Raw genomic sequence first — 24212 nt, forward strand, 5'->3', positions numbered from 1 at the left:
CCACACTCCAGTGCCTGTTTGGGTACACTGAGGGAGAATTTAGTTTGGCCAGTGCACCTAACCAGCACGTCTTTTGGACTGTGGGAGGAAACCGGAGCATCTGGAAGAAACTCACACAGACACGGGGAGAATGTGCAGACTCTGCACAGACAGTGACCCAAGCCGGGAATTGAACCCGGATCCCTGGCGCTGTGAGGCAGCAGTGTTAACCACTGTGCCACCGTGCTGCCCAAGGTAGCTTGACAGATGAAGAGAGGTTATTTCCCCACATGGGCAGAATGCCAAATATAAAGGGTTTCTCATTTCTAATGGAGATGAGGAGAAATTTCTTCCCTCAGGGGGTCTTTGGAATTATTTTCCCCAGGGAGCAGTGGAGGCTGCATCAGGCTGAGTTAGGCAGACTGTTATCCACAAGAGTTATGGCCGACAGGCGGGAACGTGGAGTTAAGGGCACAATCGGATCAACCATCATCTTATTGAATGGAACAGCAGGCTCAATGGTCCGAATGGTCTATTCCTCCTACTTTCCATGATGTTATGGTCTCTGTGTTGAGGACAGGAAGCATTATGTATTGATCTGTCAATCAACATGAATTAGCATCTTCAGGAGGTACAAGCAGACTGAGAATGGAGGAAAAATAGACAGATTTACAGCTTTGGGGGAATGAGAGGACAGATTGTTCCAGAGAAACTAAAACTGTCTGTTCTGAATTTTTATCCTACACTAATAGTGGTGACTTTTGTGAACTCCTTTTACAGGATATTAGAAGGGGAGAATTTTGAGAGAGAAATCTCAAAACAAACATCACGTCAAGATCTGATTCACTCAATTCACTCGGATGTGAAACCATCGGCAATTCTAACATCATTGTGACTGGAAAAGCACCGAGACACACGCACACCCGAGTGAGAGTGTTCCAGTGCACTGAGTGTGGAAAGAGCTTTAACCAGTTACACAGCCTGAAAATACATCACAGCATTCACAGCGGGGAGAAACTGTACACGTGTTCTGTGTGAGATTTAACTGATTGTTTAACCTGGAGAGTCACAAGGACACCCGCACCATGGAGAAACCGTGGAAATGTGGGGACTGTGAGAAGGGATTCAGGTCCCCGTCTGAGCTGGAAACTCATCGACGCAGTCACACTGGGGAGAGACCATTCATCTGCTCCAAGTGTGGGAAGGGATTTGCTCAGTCGTCCACACTGCTGACACACCAACAGGTTCACAGTCGAGAGAGGCCATTCACCTGCTCTCAATGTGGGAAGGAATTCACTAATCCATCCCTTCTGCTGAGACACCAGCGAGTTCACACTGGGGAGAGGCCGTTCATTTGCTCTGACTGTGGGAAGGGATTTAAAGACTCCTCCACCCTGCTGACACACTGGCGAGTTCACACTGGGGAGCGGCCGTTCACCTGCTCAGAGTGTGAGAAGGGATTCAGTGATTTATCCACCCTGCTGACACACCAGCGGGTTCACAGCGGAGAGAGACCATTCAGATGCTCCCAGTGTGGGAAGGGATTCGCTCAGTCTTCAAACCTGCAGAAACACCAGCGGGTTCACTCTGGGCTGAAGCCGTTCACTTGCTTTGAGTGCGGGAAGGGATTCCGTGATTCGTCCCACCTACTGAGACACCAGAGAGTTCACACGGGAGAGAGGCCGTTCACCTGCTCAGAGTGTGAGAAGAGATTTACTCACTCATCCACCCTGCTGACACACCAGCGAGTTCACTCTGGGGAGAGGCCGTTCACCTGCCGTGACTGTGGGAAGGGATTCACTCAATCTTCGAACCTGCTGAAACACCAGCGAGTTCACTCTGGGCAGAAACCATTCACCTGCTCCGTGTGTGGGAAGGGATTCATTCAGTCATCCCACCTGCTGAGACACCAACGGGTTCACAAGTGATCACAGAGCTTGGATTCTGCTGTTAATCACATCCAGGACTGAACCATGTTCATTCTGACAGTTGGTGAAGTGGGAGGGTCGGAGGGTTTTGCTCAGCAGGACTGGCCGGTCTCGTGACTTCCAGTGGGCTGATGTTCTGTGAGCCTGGGAGAGCACATTTCCTCTGAAATGATCCACAGAAGCAGATGTGGTGTATTAATTTTATCCTGGATAGTAAATAGTCTTTTTCCTCTCACTACAGGTGTCTTGTCGTTCATCCGTCCTCGTTCTGAGGGTTGGCCGCACTCTGAACAATCTTTCTCCACTGATTTCTCAGCTGCTCTCACTGCCTGTCCCATCGAGAGACCGGTCCACATTCTGATATTATCCACCCGTGTCATCTCAGGCCTCACTTGCACACATTTTTCAGGTGTTTTGCCTCGCATTCCCTCTTTTTCCAAATACTCATAGAGAATCATTAGAATCCCACAGTACAGAAGGAGGCCGTTTGTACCGACCACAAGATTTGTAGGTAAGGGGTTTAGCTATGTTTGTGGTTAGGGTGGGCAAGAGGGCCTGGTAAGGTACTCTGTGAGAGAGTCAGTGCAGACTTGATGGGTCTGCACTGTAGGGATTCTATGATGATAGACATCATCCTCAAATCGAGGGGCTGCTGACGATGATGAGGGCAAAATGCAACAGGGAGTTAGCGGGGAGATCCTGGACCAGGCAGCAGGAGGAGAGAATGTTGTGAATTTCTATCCTGGACTGACAGAGATGTATTTTGGAAACTCATTTCACAGGGGGCTAAATGAGGAAGATTTAACAGAGAAAACTCATACCAAGGGAAAAAATTGTCTCTTCTGAATTTTTATCTGGGACTGATGGTGATTGCTTTTGTAAACTCATGGGCTACCGGAAGCAGAGGTCAGTTTTAAGGAGTGTTTTAATGAAGGAATGTAGGATAGAGAAGGTTAGGGAGGAAATTCCAGAATTTGTGGTCTTAGCAGCTTCAGGTGAGGCCACACAACATGGAGTAAATAAAATCAGGAATACTCAGGAAGTCAGAATTAGAGAAGTGTAGATATCTCGGAGGTAACAAAGGAATGGGTCAGTGTTTCAGCAGCAGATGAGCTGAGTCTGGGGTGGAGTCAGGAAATGTTACTGAGGTGGAATTCAGTCTTGAAGATGATGGAAAAATGTGGTTAGGAGCTTGTCTTAGGGTCAGATATCACACAATGGTTTGAACAATCTGCTTCAGACTCAAACAGTTATCAGGCAGAGGGATGGAGTCAGTGGTTCAAGAGTGGAGTTTGTAGCTGGGGCTGAAGACAGTAGCATCAGTCTTCCCAATATAGAAGTAGAGGAAATTTCTGCTCATCCATTACTTACTGTCAGAACTGTATGCGCCTTGGAGGAGAACCCGGAGGTGATTGGGTTCACATACACTTGCTCCTTCTCAGAGATGATGGTTGAGGGTTTGCGAGATTCTGTTAAAATCCTGGTTGATTTGTACAAATAGAAAATCCCCCTCTCTTCTTCTGCTTCCAATCCTCTCACCCTCTTCTCCCCCAATAGAGATCATAATCTTGTGTAGGCTCAGATGGGTGTCAGCTTCCCTTCCCTGAAGGTTATTAGTGACAGTAAGAAGTTTAACAACATCAGGTTAAAGTCCAACAGGTTTATTTGGTAGCAAAAGCCACAAGCTTTCGGAGCCTTAAGCCCCTTCTTCAGGTGAGTGGGAATTCTGTTCACAAACAGGGCATATAAAGACACAAACTCAATTTACATGAATAATGGTTGGAATGCGAATACTTACAGTTAATCAAGACTTTAAGATACAAACAATGTGAGTGGAGAGAGCATTAAGGCAGGTTAAAGAGATGTGCATTGTCTCCAGACAGGATAGCCAGTGAGACTCTGCAGGTCCGGGCAAGTTGTGGGGATAACAGATAGTGTGACATGAACCCAAGATCCCATTTGAGGCCATCCTCATGTGTGCGGAACTTGGCTATCAGTCTCTGCTCAGCGACTCTGCGCCATCGTGTGTCGTGAAGGCCGCTTTGGAGAACGCTTACCCGCATATCAGAGGCCGAATGCCCGTGACCGCTGAAGTGCTCCCCAACAGGAAGAGAACAGTCTTGCCTGGTGATTGTTGAATGGTGTTCATTCATCCGTTGTCGCAGTGTCTGCATGGTCTCCCCAATGTACCATGCCTCGGGACATCCTTTCCTGCAGCGTATCAGGTAGATAACGTTGGCCGAGTTGCAAGAGTATGTACCGTGTACCTGGTGGATGGTGTTCTCACATGAGATGATGGCATCCGTGTCGATGATCCGGCACGTCTTGCAGAGGTTGCTATGGCAGGGTTGTGTGGTGTCGTGGTCACTGTTCTCCTGAAGGCTGGCTAGTTTGCTGCAGACAATGGTCTGTTTGAGGTTGTGCAGTAGTTTGAAGGCAAGAAGTGGGGGTGTGGGGATGGCCTTGGTGAGATGTTCATCTTCATCAATGACATGTTGAAGGCTCCAGAGGAGATGCCGTAGCTTCTCCGCTCCGGGGAAGTACTGGACGACGAAGGGTACTCTGTCCACCTGTCCCGTGTTTGTCTTCTGAGGAGGTGGGTGCGGTTTTTCGTTGTGGCACGTTGGAACTGTCGATCGATGAGTCGAGCACCATATCCTGTTCTTATGAGGGCATCTTTCAGTGTCTGGAGGTGTCTGTTGCGATCCTCCTCATCCGAGCAGATCCTGTGTATACGAAGGGGTTGTCCGTAGGGGATGGCTTCTTTAACGTGTTTAGGGTGGAAGCTGGAGAAGTGGAGCATCGTGAGGTTATCCATGGGCTTGCGGTATAGTGAGGTGCTGAGGTGACCGTCCTTAACGGAGATTTGTGTGTCCAAGAATGCAACCGATTCCGGAGAGGAGTCCATGGTGAGTCTGATGGTGGGATGGAATTTGTTGATGTCATCATATAGTTGTTTCAGTGATTGTTCACCATGAGTCCAAAGGAAGAAAATGTCATCGATGTATCTAGTGTATAGCATCGGTTGAAGGTCCTGTGCGGTGAAGATGTCTTGTTCGAACCTGTGCATGAAGATGTTGGCATATTGAGGTGCGATTTTGGTCCCCATGGCTGTTCTGCTTGTCTGGATGAAGAACTGGTTGTTGAAGGTGAAGACATTGTGGTCCAGGATGAAGCGGATGAGTTGTAAAATTGCATCTGGAAACTGGTAGCTGTCGGCGCTGAGCACTGAAACAGCCTGAGTGGCCTGCTCATAGTTCATTTGTTCATATATTCTTATGTCTCTTTCCCTGGAAATCTATCTCTCTCTCTTGGGAATGTGCATCACACAACTTTTCCATTCGCACTGATGATTGGAATCTTTTTGAACAGGGCATCAGTGTTCCTCTGACATTTGATCGCTGATGATAGTCGTGTCCAAATGAATCAAGATGTTTCTGACTGAAAATCCTTCCATTCTAATCCCTTGTAAATAAAAACATCTATCAAAGCAATCAATGTAAGCACAGGATAGAAATTTGAAACTGATATTCTGGTTGTCACTTAACATTCTCCTCCCTTTCTGGAAAGCATTCTTTCTGGTTGTATCACAACTTGATGTTGCTCCTGCTCTGTCCAAGACCACAAGAAACTACAAAGGGTCATGAATGACCCAATCCATCAGGTAAACCAGCCTCGTATCCATTGACTCTGTCTACATTTCCCACTGTCTTAGAAAAGCAGCCAGCATAATCAAGGACCCCATGCACCCTGGACATTCTTTCTTCCACCTCCTTCCATCGGGAAAAAGATATAAAGGTCTGAGGACATGGACAACCAAATCAAGAACAGCTTCTTCCCTGCGGCCATCAAACTTTTGAGTGGAACTACCTCACATTAATTTGATCTTTCTCTATATCCTAGCTATGACTGTAATACTCCATTCTGCACCCTCCTCTTTCCTTCTCTTTGTCAGTAAAACGTACAAGAAACAATACTTCTCACTGTCTACTAATACATGTGACAAATCAAATCTAATCAAATTTCAAACTTTAAGCATCTGCCTCCTCCCTACCAATTGTAAGCCTAATTCTTTTGACCATCCTCCTTATTTTTCCCCAGTTCTCCCCCAAGGAAGCTGCTGACTCTGGGGTTCAGTTTCACATTGAGCTATTCCACTCCCCAATATGTCACCCAGGTGTCTAAATTTTTCCACCTGAATTTTGCTAAGGTGGCGTCGCTATCAATTCCAGTGACTACCCAGATGTACATTATATCCGGATGGGGTCACTTCGCCTCCTCCCCATCCCATCCCATCCATCGCAGTCCCAGGTGTTTGGAGACTGGGCTCCGGCCGAGTAATGGCGGCCGCAGCTCCCACAATCCCCCGCGCTGGAGAAATCGCTCTATTCGCCGGGTGGGACTGCGCATGATTAACCCAGAGAAGTTCTGCGCATGTGCGGGGGATAGCGTTTCCCATTGGCCAATAACTGAGAGCGACCCGGGGTCAAAGTGTCTTCGACTCACTTCCGCTGCACCACTGTCTTCATGAGGGGTATTGACCAATGGAAGGAATTGGAGGACCGGAAGGATACTGGTCCTCCAGCCAATCAGAGTGCGGGCTTTGTGACAATGCAGATTGGATTTCAGACAGACTGAAACCTCCTCCTGTCGTCAACATCTGTCAGTAAAACACTTTGTTTTCTTCTCTCCTTTTTCTTCTCATTCTGGGGTTAAATTGGGGACTTGCAGCAACTGAAGGGAAAGGAAGTGAATTCAGGGAGCTGCAGACTCTGGAAAGGTTGGCCCAGGTATCTCTCTCCCTCTTAAAGACATTGCCATCCTTTGCTTCCTCAACTTGTCACATTTATTTGTCTGGTTAAGAGGATGGTCTCTTTCCTAATGTTCACAATTTAAAGGGATGATTTCCCGAGGAAATAGCTGAAATTTAAAGGGCAGTAAATTAATATAGGACAGAGATGTGTGCAGTCTTGTAATATGGTACAAATTAGATATATTATGCATGGTCCAGTAATAAAGTTCATTTTTTATTATTTTTAGTTTTGTTAATACTGTAACTAAGTAGTTTATTTTCAGTAATCGGGTTATCGTATCACACAAGGAGTCCATTCAGCAACTCAAGTCCATGCTAACTCTCTGTCGAGCAATCCAGTCAGTCCCATTCCCCCTTAAGTTCGTAAGATAGAGGAGCATAATTAGGCTATTTGGCCCATTGAGTCCACTCCGCCATTCAATCATGGCTGATATGCTCCTCATCCCGTCTGTATCCCTGTTCCCCTGCCAGTCTATTTTGACTGCCATCTAATTTCATTTTGAAATATTGAATGTATCAAAATGCACCACCCTCATAGCCAAACAATTGATATTCAAGAACGTTCACTGTCGAAATAATGTTCTATCTCATAGCCTTGCTGTACTTCTAATTATTAAACTGGTCCCCTATGTTACATACATTTTACTTCGCTAAGTATATTTAGGTATTTAGACTAGCAGCCTGCATGAAGATATCTCAGTGCTGGAGAAGAAGCAGTGAGCATGGATTTGTTGATCAGCATGAATCAACACCTTCAGGAGAATTGGAAGGGTGTATTATACATACAGCAGAGTGAGGAGACAGGGATAGGGTGTGGGATGGAGATGTACAGATTCAGAGGAATGAGAAAGGAAAAAATGTTCCACAGAAACTAGAATTGTCTATTCTGAATTTCTGTTTGATACTGACAGTGATGACTTTTGTAAACTCATTTTACAGGAAGTTATAAGGGGAAGATTTGCTGCCAGCAATCTCAAAACATGTTAAGGCTTAATAGAGTCACTCAAATGATCAGAACCTGAATATCATCAGACCTTGAATCTAGAAGAAGAAATATTTATCTGTTTTTTCTGTCACATCAGTGTGACTGGAAAGGCACCAAGGAACACAGAGCTGAGTGAGAGTGTCCAGTACACTGACTGTCAAAAGACCAGTTACACAGACTGCAAAAATATCACATCATTTACAGCGGGGACAGACAGTGCACATGCTCTCTGTGTGGATGAGGATTTAACTGATTGTTAAACCTGGAAAGACACAAGGACATCCACACCATGGAGAAATCGGGGAAAGATGAGGATTGTGGTAAGGAATTCCGTATCCTGTCTGTACTGCAAACTCATCAACATATTCACACTGGGGAGAGACTGTTCCCCTGCATCAAGTGTGGGGAAGGAGACTGCTCCCCATCTGCCCTGAAGATTCATCAATGCAGCCACACTGGGGAGAGGCCCTTCATCTGCTCTGAGTGTGGGAAGGGTTTTCTCCAGGCAGCCGACCTGTGGAATCACCAAGCAGTTCACAGTAGGGAGAGGCTGTACACCTGCTCTGAGTGTGGGAAGGGATTCACTCAGTTATCCCACCTGCTGACACACCAGCAAGTTCACACTGGGGAAAAACCGTTCAACTGCTCTGAGTGTGGGAAGCAATTCAATCATTCATCTGAACTTTTGAATCACCAACAAATCCACACCGGAGAGCGACCATTCACCTGCTCCGACTGTGGAAAGGGTTTCACTCAGTCATCTCACCTGCAGATACACCAGCGAGCCCACACTAAGGAGAGGCCTTTCAACTGCTCTGAGTGCGGGAAGTGTTTTATTCAATTATCACACCTAGTGACTCACCAGGGAGTCCACAGGAGGGAGAGGCCGTTCCCCTGCTCCGAGTGTGGGAAGCGTTTTATTCAGTTATCACATCTAGTGACACACAAAGGAACCCACACAAGGGAGAGGCCATTCAGCTGCCCCGAATGTGGGAAACGTTTTATCCAATCGTCACACCTAATGTCACACCAGGGAGTTCACAGCAGGGAGAGGCCATTCGTCTGCTCCGAGTGTGGGAGGCGTTTTATTCAATCATCCCACCTTCTGTCACACCAGGAGGTTCACACCAGGGAGAGGCCATTCACCTGCTCTGAGTGTGGCAGGGGATTCATTCAGTTATCTGACCTGCAGAATCACCAGCAAGTTCACACCGGGGAGAGGCCGTTCACCTGCTCTGAGTGTGGGAAGGGATTTACTCGTTCAGCTAACCTGCAGGCACACCGACGTGTTCACACCAGGGAGAGACCATTCACCTGCTCTGAGTGTGGGAAAGGATTCGCTCTTTCGTCTTATCTGCAGAGTCACCAGCAAGTTCACACTGGAGAGAGGCCGTTTATCTGCTCTGAGTGTGGAAAGGGATTCATTCAGTCATCTCACCTGCAGACACACCAACGAGTTCACAAGGATTCACAAAGGGATTCACTCAGTCATCCCACCTGCTGAGACACCAGTAAGTTCACAAGTGATGACAGGGGTTGGATTCTGCTGGTATTGCTGCTGTTAATCACATCCAGGACTGAACTATGTTCATTCTGACAGTTGGTGAAGTGGGAGGGTTGGAGGGTTTCTTTCTGCTGGACTGGCCGGTCTCACAACTTTGTTTTCAGTGGACTGATGCTCTTTGAGTTTGGGAGAGCACATTTCCACTGAAATGATCCACAAAAAAAAGCTGATGAATGTGCCAACTCGACACAGCCACCCAAGGCCGGAATCGAACCCGGTCCCTGGGGCTGTGAGCCAACTGGTCTAACCACTGTGCCACCCATATCATGGACCCCTGGCAAAACTGGAATCAATGGATATCAAGGGGCAAACTCTCTGCTGGTTGGACTTATACTGGCAATTAGGAAGATGGTTGTGGTTGTGGAGGGTCAGTCATCTCAGCTCCAGGACATCAATGCAGGGATCTCTCAGGGTCGTGTCCGAGGCCCAACCATCTTCAGCTGCTTCATCACTGACCTTCCCTCCATCATAAGGTCAGAAGTGGGGATGTCCGCCAATGAATACACAATGTTCAGCACCATTTGTGACTCCTCAGATACTGAAGCAGTCCATGTCCAAATACAACAATATCCAGGCTTGGGCTGACAAGTGGCAAGTAACATTCATGCCACATAAGTCCGAGGCAATGACCATCTCCAACAGGAGAAGATCTAACCATCACCCCTTGACATTCAAGGGCATTACCATCACTGAATCCCCCTTCCATTATCAACATCCTGCGGGGTTACATTGACCAGAAACTCATAGACACTGTGGCTACCAGAACAGGTCACAGACTGGCAGCCCTGAGGAGAGTAACTCACCTTCTGACTCCCCCACCCAAAGCCCATCCACCATCTACATGACACAAGTCAGGAATGTGATGCAATACTCTCCACTTGCCTGAATGAGTGCAGCTCCCAACAACACTCAAGAAGCTCAAAACCATCCAGGACAAAGCAGCCCCACTTGATCAACACACTAACCACAAACATTCACTCCCTCTACCACTGACGGACAATAGCAACAGTGTGTACCATCTACAAAATGCACTGCAGGAACTCACCAAGACTCCTTAGGCAGCATCTTACAGACCCAGGAACATTACCATCTAGAAGGACAAGAGCAGCAGATCCATGAGAGTGTCACCACCTGGAAGTTCCTCTCTAAGTCACTCATGTCAGGAAAACAGAGATAGTTTTAAGTGATGTTTCTATTGTTAAATATTAGAAATAAAGTATAGATTTAAGTAAGTTTGATTTAGTGTTTCTGTGTAGGAAGAGTAGAACTTTGGTTGGATTCATGATGAACAAAGGTATTTGCATGCGTGGGGGATAGGTTTCAATTCAAATTGTATTCCTGTTGTGCTGAGAGAGTTTATGGCGTGAAAAATAAACATGAAGTTGGAGAAATAATGCATTGTTGTATAGCAACCAGCAGCACCTTTAGGGTGAGAAGGTTTTTTGAGTGTAGTTTTAGTTGAATTTATAGCAGTTGGGGTAAGGAAACGAGAGGGTGAGCAGCTCTCAGCTCTACTAGAGGCAGGAAAGCCATACAATGGAGTAATGTGTCCAAAAGCAAGCTCCAGAGGAACTAAAGGACAGTTCGTTTGAGAAACCCGGGAATGGAAGGGAAGTGTCAGGAATATTTAAGTAAAAAAGTCTTTGGAACAGGATACTATTCATGGAAGTTAAACTCAGACCTGGGAAGAAAAGAACTGATGACGTTGGTGACAGAGAAGCCACATATCTGAAATAGTGGGAAGGTTTGATGTCCTTAAATCCAGTTTTTGAAGCAATTGTATTCTGTTAGGGACTGGTGATCTGAGTTTATGTAGAATTTTGGAAGCATGTTGCAATTCAAGGCAAAGAAATTCTGAGAGTTGAAAACCTGGAGGCAGCTTCTTGCTAAAAGAGTGGAGAGAAAGCTTTGTTTGAAAGGATAATTGGAAGACCTGGAAGTGAGAAAATTAGTTTGGAAGGAGATATTAACACGTGTCTTTTTGAGAGCGGAGTTTGGAAACACTCGTGACAATCATCTGGGGGGAAATTTGAGGAGAAATCCATAGAGGATCGATTGAGTTGCATCTGCCACTTGGTTTCAGAGTGGGGGTTGTCTGATCACAGTGAACCTGTGGGTTTAAAGGAACCATGTGTTTACTGAGAACATGATAGCATAAGGAATTTTAAATCTGTGTTATCCTTGAAATCTGTATACATTTGTGAAGGAAAGTGAGAGTCAAGGAGTATTTTGTTATTGTCAAACTCTTCGTGTTTAATAAATATTTATTATTAAAAGCTAATTGGCAGTCCTGTGATTCTGTTCCTTTATGTTTTCTTAAAAAAGTAAAAGTTGCGGTCTTTTGAGCCAGTGTTCCATCCGGGAATCATCCTGTCCAATTATAACATCAACTGGGATCGTAACACTCACCATCTTGACTTCAAAATATATCGCTGTTCCTTCGCTGTCACTGGGTCAAAATCCTGGAGCTTCCTCCCAAACAAGTGTGGGTGTACCTACACCACTGGGAATGCTGTGGTTCTAGAAGGCAGCTCAACACCACCTTCTCAAGGCCATTTAGAAATGGGCAATAAATGCTGACCTAGCCAGTGAGGCCCACCTTTTATTATTCAGGGCAGACTGTGGGCTTTGACCTCTGTAAACGAATAAAAAATAAGGTAATACCTGTTTTTAGCCGATTGAATTGGTTTTCAATGACAGCATTGTCTTCTCCCTTGTTCTTATGTCCTGGGCCTATTACACGGTTATACTTGAAGGAATAGAGCCAGCCTGACTCCACTGTGTTACCTCTGACACCGTTATCAATCCCCAAGCTGCTACAGACAAGTTCATTAGCTCAAATAAACACATCTTTCTCACAGTGTGAGGCCAGCTTCCTGCACAATTTAATTCATTTTGCAGACATTGCTAATTCCAGCAAGGCTGCGGCTTGACTACATTGACCAGCATGCTTTGCACATTGAACCCACAATGCAGTTCAGTGCAGTTCTTCAGATATGCTCAGTCTGGGTTCTTCTATCACCCTCGATATTCCATGTTACCACCATGAGAGACTCCACACACAGCGTTACACCACAACCCGTCTACACTGATTAATATAAAATAAATAAAGTTACAAACTGACTGCACATTAAAAAGGTCCATAATACATTGGTTTCCAACAGAGCCATTGTAATAAAAGCCAATGAAGTTATGCTGAAGCTTTATGAAGCACTGTTTAAACCACAATGGGAATATTGTGTTCATATCCAGACAGCACGCTTTAGGAAGGATGGGATGGTCCTTGAGAAGGTGCGGAGGTTCACCAGAATGGTTCCAGCAATGAAGGATTTTAACTCCAAGGTCAGGTTCGAGAAGTTGGAGTTGTTCTCCCTGGAATGAAGGAGGCTAAGGGAAGATCTGATAGAGGTGAACACTATTATGACAGGTTTAGATCAAGTGGATACAGAAATTGGCCACGATTGACAGAGACTGCTGGAGGCAAGGCTATTGGTTAATATAACTTTTTATTGCACCTTCTTCTAAATATGTACAGCACAAGGCTCAGCAGACAACCATCTCTCAGCATCCTCTTATCATCTGATCTTACATCACTGGGTAGAATATTTACAAATTTAACATTAACCCTTTACACTGCGCCAAGTCTTCAGTCAGCCTCCTAACATCCCCTCAGTGCCAGTTGTCTGATTTATCAATTGATGTTTCTGAGATTCACCTTGGGACACTCTCCTACATTGAAGGTCTGATGTAAACAAAAGTTATTTTTAAAATCTCATTGTAACAGACTGAGGAAGTCAGGATTAAAACAATATCTGGGTAAATGGAGTTAGGTCACAGATCAGCCATGACCTCAGTGAATGAGAGAACAGGCTTGAGGGATAAATGACCTCCTCCTGTTCCTGGTAAACTTGGACTCAGACACCAGCTGATGAATGGAAAGTGATGGGAGACCTGGGGAGAAGAGACTTCATCAGAAACCAGCACTGGAGCAGAGTTAGAGAGTGGGAGAATCCTGGGGAGAAACTACACAGGAACTGGAGCAGGTTGTTCAGCCCTTCCAGTCTGCTCTGTCATTCAGTTAGACCCTGGCTGGTCAATTAGTTTATCATCAAGATTTATTTGATTCTATTCTGTAGATTAAGCTGCAGCTCAGTCTTTTGGGAAATTAACATCAGCAGAAACAAACTCCAACTATCACAATGGGAACATGTGAATTAGGAGCAGGAGAAGGCCACTCGGCCCCTCGAGCCTGCTCCACCATTCAATAGGATCCCGGCTGATGTGATTGTAGCTTCAACTCCACTTTCCTTCTTACCCCTCACACCCTTTGACTCTCTTGTCAATCAAGAATCTATTAAATTCAGACTTCAGAATATTCAGTGAGCCAGCCTCCACCACTCTCTGTGGAAGAGAATTCCACACTGTAACAACCCTCTGAGAGAAAAGGTTTCTCCTCATCCCAGTCTTAAATGGGAGACCCCTTATTTTTAAACTGTGCCTCTAGTTCTCCTCTCTCGACAATCAACATCCACTCTGTCAAGTCCCCTCTGAATTTTATATGTTTCAATCAGATCCTCTCTCATTCTTCTAAACACCAATAGATACAGGCCGAACATGTCCAACTTTTCCTCGTATGATAACTCCCTCATCCCAGGAATCAGTCAAGTAAACCTTCTCTGAACTACTTCTCACACAAGTCCTCTCTTAAGTAAGGAGACCAAAACTGTACACCGTGCTCTAGATGTGGTCTCACCAATACCCTGAACAAATATAGCAAAACATCCCTGCAATAAACAACAATTCATTTACCTTTCTAATCATTTGCTGTGTCCACACACTAACGTTTCCTGATTACAGTACCAGGACACCCAGATCCCTCTGTACCTCAAAGTTCTGCAATCGCTCGCTTTAAATAATCAACTGCTTTTCCATCCTTCCTGTCCAAATGGACAAGTTCACATTATCCAAAAATCTTGTTCCAGCTGCCAACCTTTTACCCACTCACTGACCCTATCTATATTACTTTACAGGCTTGTTATGGTCATTCACATCTCACTTTCCTACCTACCTTTGTGTTATCAACAAATTTTGATCCTGTCATCCACATCATGAAAATAGTTTGTCAATAGTTGAGGGCCCAGCACTGGTCCCTGTGGCACTCCACAGGCTACATTTTGCCATCCCAAAAATGACTCATTTCTCCCTCCTGTTTCCTATTAGCTCATCAATCCTCTATCCATGCTAATATAAAGAATCAAAGTGGATGGGATGCTAATATGTTATGCCTTATGCTACAAATTCTTATTTAGTGTGGTGAACTTTGATGTGGCACCTTGTCAAATGCCTTCTGGAAATCTAAATACACCACATCCACAGGTTCCACTTTATCCACATTGCTTGTTACTTCCTCAAAGAAATCCAATAAATCAATTAACATGATTTCCCTTGCACAAAACCATGTTGACTCTGCCTGATTGCACAGAGATTATCTGTGTCCCAACCCAGTCTCCTTAATAACAGAATGAACATGATTCAGTCCTGCATGGGATTACTTATTTACTAATTACTTAAATAATAGATAGATAAATAAATGAACATGATTCAGTCCTGCATGGGATTACTTATTAATTACTTCAATAACAGATAGATAAATAAATAAATGAACATGATTCAGTCCTGCATGGGGTGAGCAGCAACAGCAGAATCCAATCCCTGCAGTGACTTGTGAACTTGCAGGTGTCTCAGTAGATTGGCTGACCGAGCAAATCTCTTCCCACATACGGAGCAGGTGAACGATCTCTCTCCTGTGTGAACCTGCTGGTGTCTCAGCAGGTGGGATGACTGAGTGAACCTTTTCCCACACATGGAGCAGGTGAATGATCTCTCTCCAGTGTGAATTTGCTGGTGTCTCAGCAGGTCCTTAGTGCTTTTAAAGCTTTTCTCACAGTCAGAACACTTAAAAGGTCTCTGATCAGTGTGGACTAGTTGATGTGCAATGAGCTGGGGTGGCTGAGTGAATCGTTTCCCACATGTGGAGCAAGCGAAGGGTTTCTCCCCAGTGTGAATTCGCTCGTGTATCAGAAGGTGGGGTGAATCAGTGAATCCCTTCCCACACACACAGCAAATAAATGTCTTCTCCCCGGTGTGAACTCGCTGGTGTCTCAGACAGTGGGATGAATGGGTGAATCCCAGCCCACACACCGAGCAGGCGAACGGTTTCTCCCCAGTGTGAACTCGCTGGTGTGTCACCAAATCCTGTTTACTTTTAAAGCTCTTCTCACAGTCAGAACACTGAAATGGTCTCTTATCAGAGTGAACTCGCTGGTGTGTTTGCAGCTGGGATAAACGTCCGAATCTCCTCCTCACACACGGAGCAGGTGAACGGCTTCTCCCCAGTGTGAGTGCGCTGATGGACTTGTAAATCATTTTTACTTTTAAATCTCTTCTCACAGTCAGGACATTGAAATGGTCTCTGATCAGTGTGAACAAGTTGGTGTGTCAGAAGGTGGGATGACTGAGTGAATCCCTTCCCACACACTGAGCAGGTGAATGGTCTCACCGCCATGTGAGTGCGCTGGTGTCTCAGGAGGTCCTTTGTGCTTTTAAAGCTTTTCTCACAATCAGAACATTGAAACAGTCTCTGATCGGAGTGAACCTGCCGGTGAATCAGGAGGCTTGATAAAGCATGACATCTCCTCCCACATTCGAGGCAGGTGAACGGCCTCTCACCAGTGTGAACACGCAGGTGTGTATAGAGGCTGGATGAGTAAGCAAATCCTTTCCCACACTCAGAGCAGGTGAACGGCCTCTCTCCAGTGTGAATGCGACGATGAATATCCAATTCGGACGGGTAATTGAATCCCCTCCCACAGTCCACACATTTCAGTGGTTTCTCTGTGGTGCGGGTGTCCTCGTGTGACTCCAGGTTGGATGATGAGTTGAAGCCTCGTTTACACAGAATGTGTGTCGGGTCACTACTCAGTTAGAATGATGTGATTATTTTTCAGACTTGTTAAACCACTTTCCACATTCAGCACATTGGAAACTCTCAGGTGTGTTTGTGTGTCTAGGTGCTTTTTCAGTCACACTGATGTTTGAAATCTTTGCCCGCAGACAGAATGAACATTTCTCCTTCTGTAGACAAAGGCTGATGATATTCAGTTTCTGATGAATCAAATCACTGAAACAGATCTTGATGTGAAGTTTGGTTTGAGTTTCACATCTGTAAATCCTGCTTCATAATACCCTGCAAAAACAGTTTACAAATACCATCACTGTCAGTGCAGGATAGAAATTCTGAACAGACAATTCATAGTTTCTCTGGAACATATTTTCCTCTCTTGTTCCCCCAAATCTATAAATCCCCGTCCCACACACTCTACCTCCTCCCCTGGACTGAAATCCAAACCCATCTCAACATCTCCACCATTTCTTCCCTCCACTCCCAGTTTTCCCCCTCCCTCTCCTCTGTCTGGGTTCAGTTCTTGATGTGGAAATCTCACTAACTGTCCTGGCTGGAGACAGTACACATCTCTTTAACCTGTGCTTAACCCTCTCTCCACTCACATTGTCTGTACCTTTAAGACTTGATTGCCTGTAAAGACTCACATTCCAACCATTATCTTGTAAATTGAGTTTGTGTCAATATATATGCCCCGTTTATGAACACAAGTCCGACTCACCTGATGAAGGAGCAGTGATCCGAAAGCGAGTGGCTTTTGCTACCAAATAAACCTGTTGGTCTTTAACCTGGCGTTGTGAGACTTCTTATTGGGTTCAGTTCTCCAGCTGCTGTCTGCAGACTGACAATAAAACCAATGGCTCTTATTGGGGGTGTTGGGGCCTCCAGCGGGTGTTTGTGAATCCTCCCCGCCCACCTCCCAGGGTTTCCTTCCTTCCCAGAGATCAGAGTCCTCATTGATTTGAGGCCAAAGTGTAACCTCTTATTTATTGTCCCCCTCCCCCATCCTCTGATGTGAACCATCCTCCAGTGGCTGAGCCAGGATGGGGCCGTTAACCTGGGCCTGTTCCCGGGAGGGAGGGAGGGAGAAGCCCCGCAGCTGCAAACCAGGGAGCTGACAATGATTCTGAAGGGTTTGCGGATCCACAAAGTGTTTCCAAATCCTCCCAGCCACCGCCTAACGCTGACTCCGCTTCTCCGGGACAAACAAGCGCCAAGGACAGCAATGACACTGCGCATGCTCCACATCACAATGCCCCGGGACTGATTGACGGCAGCTCCGGACCAATAGGAAGAGGGGGCGGGACTGGCCGACCGAGCGGGAGCGGCTGGTCCTCCAACCAATCGGAGTGAATGAGGGGCGGGGCTGGAGGACCGAGCGGGAGCGGCTGGTCCTCCAATCAATCAGAGTGAATGAGGGGCGGGGCTGGAGGACCGAGCGGGAGCGGCTGGTCCTCCAACCAATCGGAGTGAATGAGAGGCGGGACCTGAAGCATGCGCAGTGCGGGTAATGGCGACGGGTAGACGGGCGGTTTTAATTTGGAGGCGAGATCAATACTAGGTAGGGGGCGGCGCGCGGGGAATGATAAATGTGGCGAGTGGGTGGAGAGACTTTGTAAACATGTTGTTCAAACCCAGACCCCGGAAATGAACTTCCCGGTACCCCCCTTTGTACCAAATGGAGCGGCAGCTTGTAGTGTTAGACCCGGGCTGACTGCCGCCATTGAGGCTGCATGTGGGAGGCCGGCAGGGATTGTGATCGGAGAGTGAAGCCCTGACGTCACAATGGAATGGGTGATAGTGTGAGGTCACAATGGAATAGGTGAGGGTGTGACGTCACAATGGAATGGGTGAGAGTGTGACGTCACAATGGAATGTGATCGGAGAGCGAAATTTCACTCTGAAGCTCATTGGACAACTTCCGCATTGTGACGCTACGATAGAACCCTGCCTGAATCAGCCAATAGGAATCACTGTGCTCCGCGGTGATGTCTCCGGGTTCCATGGTGCAGGCCCGGGCGCGCGGACCCGGGAGCCCCGCCCCCACCCATTGTTCCCCTCCCCCTACACCACATCGAGCCAAGGTTTCCAGGCAACCGGCTGACGGCTCTGGCCAGAGCGAGAAGCCGCTCGGTGATCTCCCCCTCCCCCCGCCCGGGACTGCAAAATGTGCGAGGGAGAGGGGAAGCTGTGCATATGCGGGGGAGAACCCACCCTCTGAATGAGAGAGGAAAGAATGTTCCATAGAAATTGTTCTGAATTTCTATCCTGTACTGACACTGATGACTTTTGGAAACTCATTTTCCAGGATATTGAAAGAGGAATCACAGGCTGAAATCTCAAACGTCACGTCTAGATCTGACAGAGTCATATTCCTTGGGACCTCAATATCATCGGACTTTGAATCCAGAAGGAGAAATGATTGTCCAGTCTGTCGATTTGAAAAGATTTGAAATGTCAGTGTGAGTGAAAAAGCGTCAACACACTGCCACACTCGAGTGAGTGTGTTCCAATGCACTGACTAAAGAGCTTTCACCAGTTACACAGTCTGAATAAATATCACACCATTCACAGCAGGTGGAGACTGTAATCTTGTTCTGTGTGTGGACGAAGTTTCAACTAATTGTCCACTCAAGAGTGAGGTAAGGACACCTGCACCATGGCGAAACCATGGAAATGTGCGGACTGCGGGAAGGGATACGGAACCCCATCAGAGCTGGAAGCTCATCGGCGCAGCCACACTGGGGAGAGGCCGTTCATCTGCTCTCAATGTGGGAAGGGATTCAGTCAGTTATCCAACCTGCAGAGACACCAGCGAGTTCACACTGGGGAGAGGCCGTTCACCTGCTCTCAATGTGGGGAGGGATTCACTCAGTCATCCCACCTGCAGAGACACCAGCGAGTTCACACTGGGGAGAGGCCCTTCACCTGCTCTCAGTGTGGGAAGGGATTCACTCGGATATCCAGCCTGCAGAGACACCAGCGAGTTCACACTGGAGAGAGGCCGTTCACTTGCTCTCAGTGTGAGAAGGAATTCACTTATTTATCCAGCCTGCAGACACACCAGCGAGTTCACACTGGGGAGAGGCCGTTCACCTGCTCTCAGTGTGGGGAGGGATTCACTCGGTCATCCCGCCTGCAGTCACACCAGCGAGTTCACACTGGAGAGAGGCCGTTCACCTGTTCTCAATGTGGGGAGGGATTCACTCAGTCATCCCACCTGCAGACACACCAGCGAGTTCACACTGGAGAGAGGCCGTTCACTTGCTCTCAGTGTGAGAAGGAATTCACTCATTTATCCAGCCTGCAGATACACCAGCGAGTTCACACTGGGGAAAGGCCGTTCACCTGCTCTCAGTGTGGGGATGGATTCACTCAGTCATCCCGCCTGCAGAGACACCAGCGAGTTCACACTGGAGAGAGGCCATTTACCTGCTCTCAGTGTGGTAAGAGGTTCACTCAGTTATCCAGCCTGCAGAGACACCAGCGAGTTCACACTGGGGAGAGGCCATTCACCTGCTCTCAGTGTGGGAAGGGATTCATTCAGTTATCCGAGCTGCGGACACACCAGCGAGTTCATACAGGGGAGAGGCCATTCACTTGCTCTCAGTGTGGGGAGGGATTCACTCGGTCATCCAGCCTGCTGACACACCAGCGAATTCACACTGGGGAGAGGCCGTTCACCTGCTCTCAGTGTGGGAAGGGATTCAATCAGTTATCCAACCTGCAGGCACACCAGCGAGTTCACACTGGGGAGAGGCCGTTCACCTGCTCTCAGTGTGGGAAGGGATTCACTCGGTCATCCGACCTGCGGGCACACCAGCGAGTTCACACTGGGGAGAAGCCCCCATTCACCTGCTCTCAGTGTGGGAAGGGATTCACTCGGTCATCCCACCTGCAGAGACATCAGCGAGTTCACACTGGGGAGAGACCGTTCACCTGCTCTCAATGTGAGAAGGGATTCACTCTGTCATCCCACTTGCAGACACATCAGCGAGTTCACACTGGGGAGAGACCATTCACCTGCTCTCAGTGTGCGAAGGGATTCATTCAGTTATCCAGCCTGCAGAGACACCAGCGAGTTCACACTGGAGAGAGGCCGTTCACCTGCTCTCAGTGTGGGAAGGGATTCACTCAGTTATCCAGCCTGCAGACACACCAGCGAGTTCACACTGGGGAAAGGCCGTTCACCTGCTCTCAGTGTGGGAAGGGATTCACTCGGTCAACCCATCTGCGGACACACCAGCGAGTTCACACTGGAGAGAGACCGTTCACCTGCCCTCAGTGTGGGAAGGGATTCACTCGGTTATCCAGCCTGCAGACACACCAGCGAGTTCACACTGGGGAGAGACCATTCACCTGCTCTCAGTGTGGGAAGGGATTCACTCGGTCATCCGACCTGCGGACACACCAGCGGGTTCACACAGGGGAGAAACCATTCACCTGCTCTCAGTGTGGGCAGGGATTCACTCAGTTATCCAACCTGCGGGCACACCAGCGAGTTCACACAGGGGAGAGGCCGTTCACCTGCTCTCAGTGTGGGAAGGGATTCACTCAGCTTTCCAACCTGCAAACACACCAGCGAGTTCACACTGGGGAGAGGCCGTTCACCTGCTCTCAGTGCGGGCAAGAATTCACTCAGTTATCCAACCTGCAGACGCACGAGCGAGTTCACACTGGGGAGAGGCCGTTCACCTGCTCTGTGTGTGGGAAGGGTTTCAGCGTTTCATCCCGGCTGCTGAGGCACCAGCAAGTTCACGAGTGATTCCAGAGGTTGGATTCTGCTGTTATTGTTCCTGCTCTCAATTACATCCAGGATTGCATTTTGTTCATTCTCACAGTTGGTCAATGGGAAGGGTCAGAGGGTTTCTTTGTGCTGGACTGGCTGGTCTCAGCCTCCAGTGGGTTAATGCTCTTTGAGTCTTTTTGCAAATACCTGGTTTCAAATGTCACAAGGATCACAGAGTGACAGGGTGTTAGGAAGTTTAGAGATATTTAGTCAGAAGAAAACAGAGGTTGGCAGTGCAAAGGTACCTTTCTGAATGGAGGGCTGTGACAAGTGACATTCCGCAGGGATCAGTGCTGGGACTTTTGCTGTTTGTAATATATATAAATGATCTGGAGGAAAATGTAACTGGTTTGATTGGTAAGTTTGTGGACGACACAAAGGTTGGTGGAATTGCGGATAGCGATGGGGAACAGCAAAGGATACAGCAGGATATAGAGCAGTTGGAGAATTGGGCGGAGAGATGGCAGATGAAGTTTAATCCGGACAAATGTGAGGTAATGCATTTTGGAAGGTCTAATACAGAATGGAAATATACAGTAAATGGCAGAACCCTTAAGAGCATTCATAGGCAGAGGGATCTCGGTGTACAGGTACACAGGTCATTGAAAGTGGTAATGCAGGTGGAGAAGGTAGTCAAGAAAGCATATGGCATGCTTGCCTTCATCGGCCGGGGCATTGAGTTTAAAAATTGGCAAGTCATGTTGCAGCTTTATAGAACCTTAGTTGGACCGCACTTGGAATCTAGTGTTCAATTCTGGTCACCACACTACCCGAAGAATGTGGAGGCTTTGGAGAGGGTACGGAAAATATTTATTAGGATGTTGCCTGGTGTGGAGGGCATTAGCTATGAGGAGAGTTTGGAGAAACCTGGTCTGTTCTCACTGGAACGACGGAGGTTGAGGGGAGACCTGATAGAAGTCTCCAAGATTATGAGGGGCATGGACAGAGTGGATAGTCAGAAGCTTTTTCCCAGAGTGGAAGAGTCAGTTACTGGGGGGCATAGGTTTAAGGTGCGAGGGGCAAGGTTTAAAGGAGATGTACAAGGCAGGTTTTTTACACAGAGGGTGGTGGGTGCCTGGAACTTGTTGCCGGGGGAGGTAGTGGAAGCAGATACGATAGTGACTTTTAAGATGTGTCTTGACAAATATATGAATAGCATAGGAATAGAGGGATATGGTCCCGGAAAGGTAGGGGGTTTTAGTTCAGACGGGCAGCATGGTTGCTGCAGGCTTGGAGGGCCAAAGGGCTTGTTTCTGTGCTGTAATTTTCTTTGTTCTTCGTTCAGTTTGGAACATCCCAAATGCCCATCCAATTTCCTTTTTAATTGTTTATTGTCTCCACTTCCTCCACCCTCATAGACAGCGAGTTTCAGGTCATTACCATTCACTGCATCAGAATATTCTTCCTCACATCTCCCCCCTCAATTCCCCCCCCACCCCACTGCCCCCCCCCCCCCCCCCCCCAGCCCCCCACTCCCCCCTCCCTTGCATCTCTAACCCAAAACAAGAAATCTGTGTCCCCCCTCGTCCTTGTTCCATCAGCTAATGGGAACAGCTTTTCTTTGTCCACCTTATCTAAACCTGTCAGAATCTTGTCCCCCATCTATCAAATCTCCCCTCAACCTCCTTTGCTCCAAGGAAAACAACCCCAGCCTGACATTGACAATAAAGAACAAACTAACAGAATATGTTACTGTCTGAAATCAAATGGGAATGTTTAATTTCTGTTTGAAAGATATTGTGAATGTATTGTCCTGGACAATAAAGGAATTGGAATAACACACCTTGGGTGTGGTTGAATGGAATATATCAATCTGATATTCACCTACAGTCCAGTGAAAGTCTGGAATATGTAGCTGGAAGTCCCTTCCTAACAGCAATGTGGGTGTACGTACACCTCAGGCATTGCAGCAGTTCAGGAAGGCACCCTTGGGGTTGGGGTTGACCACGGCCAAGGCAGCTCCATACAGCCACATATTCTGTTATAATTGAAGGACTGCAGATTGAATGTGAGGCATTATGGGACTGGACTATCTTGACCACATTCCTGTGACTGCCCGGAAACTCATGTGTCTATTTTAAAGCACAAAGAACAGTACAGCACAGGAACAGGCCCTTCGGCCCTCCAAGCCTGCGCTGATCATGTGTTCCTAACTAGACCATCCATTTGTATCCCTCTATTCCTAGTCGTTCATGTGGTTATCAAGATGAGTCTTAAATGTTTCTCGCGTGTCTGCCTCAACCACCTTGCTTGGTAGTGCACTCCAGGCCCCCACCACCCTCTGTGTAAAATACGTCCCCCGCATATCTGTATTGAACCTTGCCCCCCTTACCTTGAACTTGTGACCCCTTGTGTTTGTCATTGCTGACCTGGAAAAAAGCTTCCAACTGTTCACCCTATCTATGCCCTTCGTAATTTTGTAAACTTCTATTAGGTCGCCCCTCAACCTCCGTCTTTCCAGGGAGAACAACCCGAGTTTACTCAATCTCTCCTCATAGCTAATACCCTCCATACCAGGCAACATCCAGGTAAACCTTTTCTGCACTCTCTCCAAAGTCTCCGCGTCCTTCTGGTAGTGTGGTGACCAGAACTGGACACAGTATTCCAAATGCGGCCGAACCAACGTTCCATATAACTGCAACACCATGTGCCAACTTTTATACTCTATGCCCCAATAAAGGCAAGCATGCCATATGCCTTCTTCACCACCTTTTCCACCTGTGCTGCCACCTTTAAGGATCGTGGACTTGCACACCCAGATCCCTCTGTGTGTCTATACTCCTGATGGTTCTGCCATTTATTGTATAGCTCCCCCCTGCATTAGATCTACCAAAATGCATCACTTCACATTTATTTGGATTAAATTCCATCTGCCATTTCTCCACCCAATTTTCCAGCCTATCTATATCCTGCTGTATTCTCTGACAATGTTCATCACAATCCACAACTCCAGCAATCTTTGTGTCGTCCGCAAACTTACTGATCACACCAGCTACATCTTCCTCCAAATCATTTATATATATCACAAACAGCAGAGGTCCCAGTACAGAGCCCTGCGGAACACCACTAGTCACAGACCTCCAATCAGAAAAAGACCCCTCCACTGCTACCCTCTGTCTTCTATGGCTAAGCCAGTTCTGTACCCATCTAGCTGGTTCACCTTTGATCCCATGAGATTTAACCTTTTGCACCA

At 47.2% G+C, this 24212-nt stretch overlaps 4 protein-coding genes across 4 annotated transcripts in view; 2 read left to right on the top strand and 2 right to left on the bottom strand.

Annotated features, from left to right (window-relative positions):
- Positions 1 to 24212, bottom strand: part of LOC144485002 (uncharacterized) — a 397873-nt gene that overhangs the window by 357212 nt on the left and 16449 nt on the right. The gene's annotated exons all lie outside the window — the stretch shown is intronic.
- Positions 1 to 24212, bottom strand: part of LOC144484979 (uncharacterized) — a 565458-nt gene that overhangs the window by 172214 nt on the left and 369032 nt on the right. The window lies entirely within an intron of this gene.
- Positions 1 to 24212, top strand: part of LOC144484999 (uncharacterized) — a 274616-nt gene that overhangs the window by 161655 nt on the left and 88749 nt on the right. The window lies entirely within an intron of this gene.
- LOC144484984 (uncharacterized) lies at positions 1044 to 21067 on the top strand. The gene is made up of 4 exons (XM_078203310.1): positions 1044 to 1903; positions 8246 to 9192; positions 12526 to 12611; positions 18953 to 21067. The coding sequence occupies exons 1-4, from the start codon at positions 1065 to 1067 to the stop codon at positions 20993 to 20995; spliced, it is 3915 nt and encodes a 1304-aa protein (XP_078059436.1). The 5' UTR covers positions 1044 to 1064; the 3' UTR covers positions 20996 to 21067.

This window comes from Mustelus asterias, unplaced genomic scaffold, assembly GCF_964213995.1.
Source record: "Mustelus asterias unplaced genomic scaffold, sMusAst1.hap1.1 HAP1_SCAFFOLD_150, whole genome shotgun sequence".
NCBI lineage: Eukaryota > Metazoa > Chordata > Chondrichthyes > Carcharhiniformes > Triakidae > Mustelus > Mustelus asterias.

Excerpts from the sequence above, each read along its gene's own strand:
- LOC144484984 (XM_078203310.1), top strand. The coding sequence starts at position 1,065 with ATGGAGAAACCGTGGAAATGTGGGGACTGTGAGAAGGGATTCAGGTCC. Across the intron at positions 1,904-8,245 it reads AGACACCAACGGGTTCACAA|TAGGGAGAGGCTGTACACCT; the intron begins GTGATCACAGAG and ends AGCAGTTCACAG. Across the intron at positions 12,612-18,952 it reads TGAAGGATTTTAACTCCAAG|GCTCATCGGCGCAGCCACAC; the intron begins GTCAGGTTCGAG and ends TCAGAGCTGGAA.